Source organism: Pteropus medius, unplaced genomic scaffold, assembly GCF_902729225.1.
Source record: "Pteropus medius unplaced genomic scaffold, Ma_sr-lr_union100, whole genome shotgun sequence".
Lineage (NCBI taxonomy): Eukaryota > Metazoa > Chordata > Mammalia > Chiroptera > Pteropodidae > Pteropus > Pteropus medius.
The window spans coordinates 2398317-2411162 of record NW_024349804.1 but is presented as its reverse complement, the minus strand read 5'-3'; the positions used below and the strand labels follow the sequence as shown (position 1 = coordinate 2411162).

Below are 12846 nucleotides of genomic sequence, written 5' to 3'. Positions count from 1 at the left end.
ATATATGGAGAGAGAGAGAGAGAGAGAGAATTAGAGAGAGTTTGTTTGCTGTTTTGTTTTGCCTAGATTAAAGGCAAGTTAGATTTAGTCTAAAGCCCAGAGTTAAAACAGACTGAAAAGGCCACAGTTTCCCCTAAATTCTTCTTAGTAGCTCTGATTCATCCTTCTAATAGGGTAAAAATCCACATCACTGGACCACGTCCTAGGAAATGGAACCAGAGCGATAGATAGCAGAAGAGAGTGCATACTCCTCACCCCCACCCCCACCAAGCCTGCCTCTGTCCTGGGCCTATGCAAGTCAAGAAGCTCTGGACCTATTGTCAAATAAGAAAAAGAGAGATTTTGAACATAGTACGAGCATTGGCAAAGTGCTCTCCAAGGAGGACAGCATCTGTGCCGTCTCACCCCAGTCTTCAGGAGTGCGTGAAAGAGAGACCCCTTGTGGGCTATAATTTTATAATCTGATCCCCTTTAAAACTAGCACTCCAGAAAAACTTGGTGCAATTACTGCCCTCTAAATTAAGTGCTACTCTTTCTCACTGGGGGCAGGTTTCTTGGTTTTGATCCTGAATTTTTGCCGGGGAGATATAAGGGGATTGTGGAAGAGATGGAGAAGCCTTGAGAATTTCCCCTACACTACAATCCCCAGATTTTGCTCTTAGGAGCTTATTGTTACAGGTGCCTTTCTCACCTCCACACACTTTATGCTCTCCACATAGTCTGGCTGTGAGCTTCCCATGGTGGCTTTGACCCTTTGATGTTACCCATAGTATTAGATTTACAGTCTTTCTAGATTTGCAATCTTGCCATGTTATTCTGATATAAGGACCATGAACTTTGGAGTCAGTCAGCCACAGGATTCATTTCCAAATTCTCCCCTTTTAGTGTGTGACTTTCGTCAAATTATATCCACAGAAAATATGACCTATTATTGTATCAGGTCAAGGACATAGGACATTTCTGGCCCTCCTCCTCAATATCCCTTTCTAGCTTATCTTTAAATGATGGAATACATAAGTCCTGCACAAAAATCTTGTTTTCTTATTCTATAAATTCTGTTCACCAACCAAGATTTCAATTACCATCTCTATGTGATGACTCCAAAATTTACATTTCTATCTCAGACTCTAGTTTGAACTCTTTGTTTATTTTTTCAAAAACCTGTTCAGCTCTTCGTTGGAGGTCAAAAATGGCACCTAAAAGTTATAACTAAAGCTTGATTTATTATCTTCCTTTCTTCTCCTCCAAAACTTGCCTATGTCTAATATTTCTGCCTGAAAGACTGACGTTATCTATTAAATTGTCCTAACTTTGCTACCTTATCTCACTTCACCACTGATCTCCAATGAACTGTTCAATCCTGGTGATTTTATCTGAATATCTGTTGAATCCGTTTGATTCTCTCTGTCTTTACTAATGCCACCCCAGACCAAGCTCCCATCATCTCCCTTATGATTTACTGCAATCGCTCCTAAATGTTCTCTCAGATTTCATTCTTGCTACACTCAAATCTGTTCTCCACAGAGGTCACAGTAATCGTGTAAAAATGCAAATTAGCTTAAGTCATTCTCTTGCTAAAACTCTTTCAATGACGTTTCATCGCCGTTGAGATAAAATCGAAATTCTTCAAGTCTTTATAAGCACCGATATGTCTCAGCCCCTGCCTCGTGGCTTTCTCCTAGTACTTCTTTTTTCCCTCCAGCTTTTTTGAGATATAAATGACATGTAACATTGTGTAAGTTTAAGGTGCACAACATGTTGATGGAATATGCTTACGTATTGTGAAATGATTCCAACTGTAGCATTAGCGAACACCGTCCATCACCTAGCCTAATTACCATTTATTTTTTGTAGCAAGAACATTTAGGATCTAGTCTCTTAGCATCTCTCAAGTCTATAATACAGAATTGTTAATTATAATCACCATACTGTGCATAGATCCCCAAAACATATTCATCTTATCACTGGAAATTTGTATTCTATAAGCAACATCTCCCTGTCTCCTTCACCCCCCAGCCCTTGGTAACTAGCATTCTACTCTCTGTCTCCACAAGTTCCCGATGATATTTTAGGATTCATTGAGCTCTATTCTTTAAGTTTCTTACATGTGCTGTGAACTTTCCCATGTGCCATCTTCCACACATGCTGTTCTTTTTCTTGAAATCCTCTTGTCCTTCTTCATCTGCTGAAACAAACATCTGACTGTTTGACACTTGTTGAATATACTTGATGTATGAGTTTTATCTAGGCAAGGTAGAAAATGATGTTCCCCAGATTTCTTTGGAGCAAGAAGATAGACATGTGATCTAGTCTCTACCAATCAGACTTATCCATGTGAGAATTTAGTTCGAAAGTGAACAGCTTGAGAAAGGCAGAACCTATCGTGCTGGTGAGGATGGCAGCAGAGGCATCCATCTTTTAAGAATGACAGTGGTTGTAGTGTCTAGTTTCTGGTGCAGAAGTAGCCAAGATCTTGGCTTCTGTGGTTGCTGGAAAGTTGGTTTTTGGCATCAACATAAACTGCAGGACTTAGTGATCCTCGGGTTATTAGAAGCTAAGGCAGTTTCTTCCACCCACCAGTTCTGTAGTGTGATTTTGAGCATGGTTCCTGAAAGCTTCGTTTGAGCCTATTTCGACAGCATGAACCCTTATATGCTTCATCAGCCAAGGTCAGCTTCTGTTACTTAAAACTGAGAAAGAACTCAGGCAAATAGCAGTGGAGAATTCCAACGAATCCTTGAGCTTTCAGCTCTAGTTCATTATAGGAAACTACTCCATTTGCCTTGTTCTCTCACCTAAAATAGGTCTTCTGTTATAGCACAATGTCGAGGCACAGCATCATGGCTTTGATATGCAGCCTCTGTTGTTAACCTGCCTGGGTTCCAGCCTCAGCTCTCCTATCTACTTGATGCGTGAATTGTGCAAAGGTTACCTAACCTCTTTGTGGACCAATTCTCTTATCTGTAACATGGGGACAATGATAATATCTAACTCATAGGTTTATGGTAAAGGTCAAATGAATTAATGCATATATGAAACCCTTGAAGTGGTACCTAAATGCTCAGTAAATGTGAGCGACTATGTTGTTCTTTCTCACAGTTCCCACTTCTTTCCTTTCATAATACCTTGCACAGATTGTCATTAAAGGCTCACAGGATGGTAATTTGATTAAGATATGTCTTTAACTTAGGCTGTTAAGCTCTATAAAGAGGGGGTCGGTTTATTTTTCCCAATTCCTAGCACAGTATACATTTATTTGGTAAGCGTAGGGTGGATATTGCGTAGGATCCCAGAAACCTTGAGAGACACCGCGTCCCCCCTCTGACCACACCGAGGCAGGGGAGCATCAGCAGCACCCGTGTTCCTGGCAGCCTCACCCTAAGTTCCTTTCCTTTAATGATTTATTCCTCGTGACCCACATCTGACCCGTGCCCACACGGCACACACCCTGCCCCAGATGCTGCGCTTTCTCTCGCCCTGATTTCTCTGCTTCTCAGCACTGGTTTTATGCTGACTCTACAGCCTCCGAAAGCTGTTGGAAGCCAGATGGGAAGAAGAGCTAAAACGAGTTTCATTCATTGCCCTTCCAGACTCCAAGGGAAACAACAACAACAACAATGACAAAACAACAGTCACCGTGACTGGTGTATATTGAAGGTTTACCATAAACTACGCATTAGTCACTGTGCTTTACAGTCAATTTATTTAATACCCACCACAGTCCTATGGAGAAGATACTAAGAAAGACCCTCAGTTTACAGAAGGGGAAAGTAAGTGACAGAGGCAAATAAGGAAAGGAAGGAAGGAAGAGAGAAAGGAGGGAAAGGAGAAGGGAAGGAAGCTTTTCTGGTGGAAGACAACTTCAGTGGCTGAGAACTGTAGTTCCCATAAGAACTTTTCTCCTGTAGAGAAGTAACTGTGCAAGTAATATTGATGGAGAAATTATAGAAGATGACACTAAATATGTACCTATCCTCAGATCAGCTTTATAATTTAGATGTTTTTACGTGACCCCTTTCAACTGCTTGCTATCTGCAGCTTCTTTTCCCTAAAGTCTAATGTAAATAGTAAGAACAATACAGATCATTAAGAAATCTGTACAGCTTGTTTCTGGTTAATTGGCATTTTCGTATAAAATATTTAAAAATTGGCCTTTGGTTCTCAAAGACACTCTTCAGAAAGTCATAGTTTTCGCTCCTAGGAGTTCCCATGTGCAGGTGGGGCCTCCTGCATTGAGATTATCTGGGCATTTTCACAGATGCTGTTCAGCCACTGATATTCACCTGGAGTTTGCGGGGAGAGTTTACTGTGCATTTTCTATGTTTAGATCTTCCTGATGTTGTTTTATTTTATTTTTCTCCAAAGAAAGGGGAAAATAGCCAGTCCTTTTGCAGGAACTGTTATTTAGCTAATGCTGTCCTCCAATTGTAGTGTTCTTGGGCATTTTAACCAACACATTTTTAAAGTTAGTGTGTGGGGCAACTGCCAGGGAATCTGCTTCAAGCTCTGTCTCAAGAAGGCTTTGTCTCTCTGGCTTCGACAGGCCTTGAGAGATTCTCACAAGCCCTCAGCAAAATCAGGTGGGTGGTCTGAGACTCGGAGTCTGGTTGGCAGATGCTCTGAGAGTGTGGTACATTTGTTTCCTGTGGCCACCTTAACTAATTACCATACACTTGGTGGTTTAAAACAATAGAAATGTGTTCTCTCATAGTTCTGGAAGCCAGACGTCTGAAAATGAAGTGTCATTAGGATTGGTTCTTTCTAGAGACTGAGGGAGAGTCTGTTCCTTGCCTCTCTCCTAGCTTCTGGTGGCAGCCTTGGTGTTCCTTGGCTTGTAGCCACGTGACTCCAATCTCTGCCTCTGTCTTCACATCACCTTCTTCCCTGTCTGTCTTCTCTCCTTCTCTACTGAGGACACTTCGTTGAATTTGGGACTCACCTTTACCTAGAATGATCCTAGGACTCCTTAAGGACTCCTCTTGGACTCCTTAACTTAATTACATTTGCAAAGGGCCTTTTTCCAATGAGGTCACATTCCTAGGTTTTGGATGGTGAAATCTTCTGCATAATTGACCAATCAATCTATTACTCATGGTGGATAGAGAGGATTTCCGTGACTGACGGGGATAAGGCTAAGCTTTGACTAAGCAGCGCGATGAAAAAGCATTCTGACCCCCCTGAGCATTCAGCCTCCCCACCTTAGTCTCTCAGTAACCGTCTGTTTCTGAAAGTTGGTGTGACCTGGCTTGTACGCAGCTGTATCTCTTTGCACCAGAGTTCCTCTGGCTGTGACTCTTAGGGAGAGGGGTTAAAGGGGATTCTCCAACACTGATAAGCCTGAATAGTTATATCTCTGGGTTGGAAACTCTTCAGAAAATTGTACTGGACTATCAGAACTTATTCTAGGCTTATAAGTGTCAAATGTGATTAAATGTAAAAATCACCAAGGGAGTTTATTAAAAACAGAAATTTCCAGGTCTCAACCTATGATAGTTTGCCAGGGCTGCCATACCCAAGCACCACAGACTAGGTGGCTTGAACAACAGAATTTTATTTTCTCATAGTTCTGGAAGCTGGAAGTCCAAGATTAAGGTATCAGCAGGTTTGATTTCTTCTGAGATCTCTCCTTTTGGCTCTTGGGTCACCACCTTCTCGCTGTGTCCTCACCACCCTTTCCTCTGTGCACCCTCTGTGCACCTCTGTCTTGTTACAAGGACACCAGTCACATAGGATTACGGCCCCCCCCCAAATGACCACATTTTAATTTAATCACCTTTTTGAAGACTTTATGTCCAAATAGTCATATGATGAGGTGCTTGAGGTTGGGGCTTCTGTATGAATTTATCCCATAGCTCACAACCCAAGAGATTCTGATGTTGTTTGGACTCAGGTGGGGCCCATGAACTTTTGAGGTGATGCCCCAGTGACTGCAACTGGTTCAGGTGGTCAGAGTCAACACTTTGAGATGTTTTTGACATTTGCTTTGACTCCATGTCTTTACATCATCCTAATTCTTCCATATACTACGTATTCAGCAATAAATTAATGCAAATAGAAGATACTCCATGACCTTTTGCAGTCACTCCCTAAGACCTCTCCTAAACTCCCGTGCCTTTGTCTCAAATCTGTTTCCATTCAGGTTCAATGACTTTGAATCTCAGATTGTTTTGTATCCTGCCCTTTGGACTTGTTATGACATTGCCTTAGTCACATACTACTTAAGGATTTTGACTCAAATTGACTCTACTAGTTTTTTTTTTACAATTCTAGGATAGGATTTGCTGCCCAAGAATTAATGCCCAGGATGAGCCTGCTCAGTTAACATCACATGAATTGGAGATCTTACACACCTGAAACAGTGCTTTGGGGGCGTCTCAGGACAGCTTTTCAGGACTCGGAGAGTCAGGGAGTCAGGCCATGACTTAGAGATGTCACTCTGAAGAAAAGAAAGGAGTCCTTCAACTAATGTAAAGAGCCCTGTCTTCAGATTTATAGTCTGTTTATACCTCTCTCTTTATCCTTAAACTCACCTTTCTCAGACTAAATGTTGCCCTTGTAACTCCTTACATAGTCCAAGGTTTTCATTTAAACCCAATTTCTACGTTATCAAGACATATGAGTTGGGGCGACAGGGCACATCGAAGTATATTTTTACTTTGGATTCTGCATGTGCCTAAGGAGTGGCCAGAAAGGAAAGCAACAAAATCCATCGTGGGCCAGGTTTTTAGCTGGGGTCTATGCTATTGCATTTACAGCAGCCCTAGGGGTAGATAGTAGTGTTTTTATGGTTCTCATGAGAGGCCTCTTTCAGCTCTGCAACTGCTGCACCTGGGGCTCTAATCTAAGCCTGAAGCCGGGCCTCTTCCAAATTTGCAGCATCACTTTTTATAGGTTCCTGAACCCTAAAGATATTTCACGTTCGTCTCTATGATTTAAGCATAGTGAAAATGGTTATTTTATAGTCTGTCTGACAATTCTAACAACTGAGATCTTTGTGGGTTTGTTTCTGTTGTCTGTTGGTTCTGGTGATTTTTTTTTTTTTTTTGTCTTCATTTTTCCATGTCTCTCTTGTTCCTTTGGTTGATGATTATACTTAAAAATATTTGTAATAATAATTGGAGGTTGAGAATATAGGTATCTCTCTTCAGAAAGAATTCGAACGTGCATCTTCCAGGCACTTGGGGTACACTACCAGTCTGGGATCACCTCAATTCAAAACCAGACTTGATGGTTTCTGAACTACAAGGTGGCTCAAGACTTTCCAGTGACTGGTGTGCTTCTGGCTCACTCTTGTCCTGATGGTTAAGTCTTTGGGGATCTTCTGTGTGTGACATCTCAGACTAGGTTTCCCACCTGCTGTGACTCTGAGCTTTGACATCTGTCCTTAGCCCAGAAAAGAGAAAAAGTTTCTGATTTCCTAAGATTGGAAAATTCCTTCAGAGGAGAGTAACTGCCATGTCTACCAATCTCAATGCCCACTTTCTGCTTTGGCCTGGTAATTCCCTTCTAATTTGTCAACTTTCCACTGTTTCCAAGGTTTGTTTTTAAGATTTTATCCAGCATATTTACCCATTTGAATTAGGAGGGTTTGCTCAAATAATGCGGCCTGTCATTACCTAAACACAGAAATCTAAAGGCTGTATTTTTTCTTCTTACTCTTCCCTGGGGCTTTGTCTCACTTGTTTTTCTTCTTTGAGATCTGCTACCTTTTACACAGTCCTGAACCTCTCCATTGGTTCTTATGGCACCTTGGGTCTATGGATTAGTGGTTTGTTTGGTAGCTTGATAGTTGTGCCACATTCGTGGATCTCTTATATAAGTCCCAGGCAGTCTTGAAAACAAGGTTATCTCTGTTTGAAACCTGGGGGGTATAAATCCAACTGAGGCCAGATCCCCAATTTCTAGCCTTTTGTAATGTGACAAACACAAGTATGATCATGGCACTTCATAAACCAGTAATCTGAGAAGATTCTGCCCAGTACTATGAAATAATGAGCTTCTAAAATAAGTGTGTGTGTGTGTGTGTGTGTGTGTGTTATAGAATTTGGTTTTGCCCTAAAAGTGGATTGGCCTTTGCTCCAAGCTTCTGGGAAGAAATCTGTGTCATAGCTGACAGAATGTCTATGTTAGGGTGGGTGCTGGTCATACCAGAAAGACCAATCATGTGATTGAGGCTGGGGGCTTTGGGTCACACAGTGTCACTTGACCTGGAGACTGAGTTTATTCACATTGGCAGTCAATCATTCATGCCAGTGTAATGAAGTCCCAGTAAAAGCTCTGGACACTGAAGCTCAGATGAGCTTCCCTAGTCAGCATTACTCTGTGTATATTGTCATGTGTCCTTACCGGGAGGGTAATTTTTCGTGACTCCTATGGGAGAGGACAATGGAAGCTTCACGTTTAGAACTCATCAGACTCTGTGTCCCTTCCTTTGTGTCCCTTCCTATGTATCCCTTCCTTTGGCTAATGTTAATCTGTATCTACCTATGAAATAAACCATAACTGTGCGAATAACAGATTTCGGTGAGTTCCCTGGGTACTTATAGAAATCATTGAAACTAAAAGTGGTTTCAGGAACCCCTTGAACTTGTAGTTTCTCTCAGAAATGAGGGCACTCTAGTGGAAGACGGTGACCTCAACCTTTTCAGTTTGGCTAACATGACTCTGTGTGTGTGTGTGTGTGTGTGTGTGTGTGTGTGTGTGTGTGTGTGTGATATAACACTGGCATGGGGTTCTTATAATTAGAACAACCCGACTAAAGCTAAAACATATTAGCAAGGCTAAGATACTTTTCTTTTTGCATCCCTATATTCAACCTGCTGACTGTGAGACCCTTCCCACTGGCCACCACCAACTCTGACTTTGTGATGGGTGTCATTTTTGTCCCAGAGTGCATTGTGCCTTTCCACAGTTCCTGTCAGTTTGTGTTTACTCTGCCTCCAAATCTGGGTCAAGAAAGAAAGTGAGTCTATGGCCATGCCACCCAGAACAAGCCCAAACCCATCTGATCTCAGACGCTAAGCAGGGTCGGGCCTGGTTAGTACTTGGATGGGAGACCACCTAGGAAGACCAGGGGCTGTAGGCATAAAAAATATAAAAAAATAAGGAATTGTAAGCTGACAAGGTCCTTGCAATCTGTGAGGTCAACCAAGGGTTATCTCGCCTAAAAAATAAATAAATAAAAATAAAAGAAAGTAAGTGAACCCACAGAAGTATTTTTTCCCCACTAAGAGTTGGGACCTCATAAATCATGGTGACAAGAAATGTTATGATGGTCTCTTTCTGTTCTTGAGGAGATCGGAAGAGGAGAGGCGTGAAGGCTCCGGCACCGTTCTGTAATTTTTCCCAGTGGTGGCACAGTGTGAAGGATTCCAGCAGGCTAGCTCCTCAGCCCTCACTAGACAATTCTCCACTGGAACGTTCCTGCAGTGAAAACGCAGCGACATCCACCAGTGTCACTCGGGCAGCTCGGTACCTGCTGCAGAAGTCCTGGCAGTTAACAATGAAATCGTCAAGATTTCCTTTTCGTTCCTTTCCAGGCAGCCGGGGCATTGTTTTTCTCCTCTGGTTTAGCACACGAATCCATCCTTTTGTACATGATCAGTGAGACTGTGCATGTTTTCAGAAGCCGGCTTTCCACCTGGCAGGCTTGCTTGTTGGGCAGTAGTTCTGCCAACGAGAAAGAAAATATACAGATTCTCATATGTCCCCAGATTGCATTGCAAAGCAATCAAAGGAGAGTGTTGTTTTCTGGCCTGATATTTGGCTTTGGTTGTATTAATTCTTAGAGATATGCCATCCTAAACTTCAGTTAGTTTTTTTTTAAAAATATTTTTGAAAAACTGGTATTTTGCAGATCGCGATTGACAGGGGAGGAGGCACACATGACAATATGGACAAGTAGGAGAAGAAAGAATATATAGTAAATGTTTTAATTCCTGCAGAGCCTGATGTGCTTACATGTTGTATATTTCATTTTCCAACAATACTTTATTTAAAAAGAGCCAATCTAGCTTGGCTTAGTTCTTGCCCAAGGCCATTTATACGGTACTTTAAGTAAAGCACTTTGCACCCCTCCGTGCACAAAGGTACAGGGGTTATGCACCAATTTACCTGTCAGAAACCTTTTGTCTATGGAAGATCTACAGTAAAAAATAAAAATTTCAGGAGAATTTGAAGATCAACATAGTAGTATATGAGGCATAGTGCTGATAAGGGACCTGAAAAATACAGATTTATACCAAAGAAAAAAGCGGGATAGATCTCGCTTTGCTGAAGCTGGAAGAGTCACTCTGGTTGAAAGCAATACCCAATACAATTAAATTTGATTTGATATATGAATGTTCATTTTCATCCAACTTATTTTAGAATATCTGTCTTATAAAGTAAACCTGCCTTTAAATTTAGTTTTTACATTGAGAAATGAATATGAGTGCAGCCCATAAATAGGGTTTACTTATTCTCAATGCAAAGATCTACACAACCTTAGAGTTTTGTTAAACTTAAAATACTAATAAAATATGATCTCAATTCCCTGACTAAAGTGATGGGAATCAGTGTATAACTGCTTAGAGAATTCTCCACTTTGGAATCTTAATATGGATGGGCTCTGGGGCGTCCACAAATGAAATTATATAGAACATTGTGTTTGCGCACATGTGCATTCGAGAGGGCTTAAGCACCACTGTGATTTTAGCTGTGGGGCCAAGGGGATGCCATAGCATTTTCCTGCCTACTCAGTCTGAGTATATGCATAGCCAACACTGTGCTAAACCTTTTCAGTTTGGAGGTTCTATCTCCAGAATTATAAGACATGTCTCAATTTGGTCGTGGGGATACAAGGTAAGTGCTGGGGCTTCCTCAACCATAAGTAAAAGTTATTTTTACTTTTAAAAAAGTTATTTTTACTTCTTTCAATTTACCAGTGGGCTTTCTGGATTATCTGGAAGTTGTCCTTCGAAACTGGGCAGTCTCTTTACTGAATGTATTCTAGGCAGTAGGGAGAAACTGCGTGTGTGTGTGTGTGTGTGTGTGTGTGTGTGTGTGAACATTAGTAGATATTGGAAAGATGTGTATTGAGTAAATGAATGAATAAATAACTGTCAAAATGAACAACTAACCAAATAATTATAATAATATGTATTTTAACTTCTTCAATGAAGCCCCTGCTTGATTAAAACAGAAAATTGGGAAAAGAGACTGAGAAGTTGTTTTCCTGTTTCCACTGTGATCCCCTGCAGGAGAAAGATGCCCACACAGGTCATTGATGATTTAGCCTGCAGGCTCATAAAACTCTCAGAAATGGTCATTTTTCCTTTAGTCTCTCTCTCTCTCTCTCTTTTTTTTTTTAATATAAATGTCAGCTATCCAATTTGATAAAGTCAGTCTTAAAATATATTGTGCATGGTCTCTTCTGGATAACTTCGAGTGAAGCAGGGGATACAGCATGCGGTTTGGTTTCTTCCACGTTGATTTTGAAGATCCAGCTCGACCCCGAGTCCTTTATGTGTCAGCAAAGGAGTATGCCAAGGTCATCCTAAACAATGGACTAGAGGGACATCTGTAGAAAAGATGGATGAGCAGTATTACCAGGAGGAGATGCCTCTACTTTTGGAAAGGAAATCTGCTTTGGCGATCCCTCAGATAACTTCCGGTTGCCTTTGTAATCAACAGGTCCTACCTTGTAATCCCTGAACTGTAATGTCCAGGGATGTATTTAATGATGGCCTTAACTATATTTGCATTTGGATCAATGAGGCTTAAAAAAAAATAGAACAGGAAACCATTGAAATTGATTTTTATATTAAGAAAGCAGATAGACTTAAAAAATTCTATTTAAATCCTTAAAATTTTTCTAGGAAAAAATAATGCAAAATTTATAAACAGTATGTTCATGATTTGCAACTCTAACAATGACCACTTATTACAAGAATACTTGTTTACAAGCCTATTTTTTCTGGTTATATAAGCTATGGCTTGCTTTTAGATCCACTGTTGTGCAGTCTATAATTTTTCTATGACTTAATCGAATGTAAAAAAAAAAAGTCAAAATTAAATTAAAGTTAGTCATATTATATAGATATAATTCTATTCACCAAAAGGATTAATTGATAACCTTTTTAATAAAATGGATTTGATGATGTATTTGGCACATGTTTTATCTCTGCATGAACAAGTATGTCCTTCTCTTGCCTGATGAACTTTTGAAAAATAATAAATTAATAAAACAAATTGTGAACGACGGAAACAGTATTTGAGTGTTAATGTTTAGCAAAAACTGGATTCCTACTCTAGAGTGACATCAAGTGAAAAACAAAATAATAAGGCCATGATCTCTACTTTTGAGTGTTTTAAAAAATTTAAGATGCTAAAGAACATTGATGACACCCATGAAATACATACATCAATTGATTGACGCGTGTGAACGTAAGCAGAGAATAGGAGGATTCATGACATCGGTAGTTGAAATGTCTGAGATGTATATGGGCTTCTTCAGTAATAGATATCGACTCCCTCTGGACTTCATGTCTCCACTCCAGCAAACCTTTTACATATGTGGAATTTGTACCCTCACGCTTATTCTTAAGCAGTATTTGCTAAACATTCATTAGTGTAGCAGGTTGAAGCTACAAGTATTATCACCTCCATTTTGCAGACTGAGAAACTGAGGCCACACTTCCTGAAGTCATAGTATGTTTACTGGGCCAGGCACTTCTTTGGCATTGGCTCTGTTCTCTGTCCAGCACCCTGTGGGTTGGGGTGCCATGAGGTGCTTTGCAGTTTTTTGAATAGGGAAAAGAAGCAAGGGTGTGGAGTTGCCTGATGCAGGAGGAAGTAGAGAAGGTG

The 12846-nt window shown here is 40.7% G+C and overlaps 1 protein-coding gene and 1 pseudogene across 1 annotated transcript in view; both read left to right on the top strand.

Annotated features, from left to right (window-relative positions):
• The window catches only part of LOC120582786 (cytosolic beta-glucosidase-like), a 191004-nt gene extending 178804 nt beyond the window's left edge, over positions 1–12200 (top strand). The window contains exon 3 of the mRNA XM_039838079.1: positions 9297–12200. Coding sequence (XP_039694013.1) covers positions 9297–9607 — 311 coding nt within the window. The 3' untranslated portion in view covers positions 9608–12200. The remainder of the gene's footprint in view (positions 1–9296) is intronic.
• LOC120583054 (uncharacterized) lies at positions 8967–9085 on the top strand (annotated as a pseudogene).
• Positions 12201–12846: the final 646 nt, after the last annotated feature.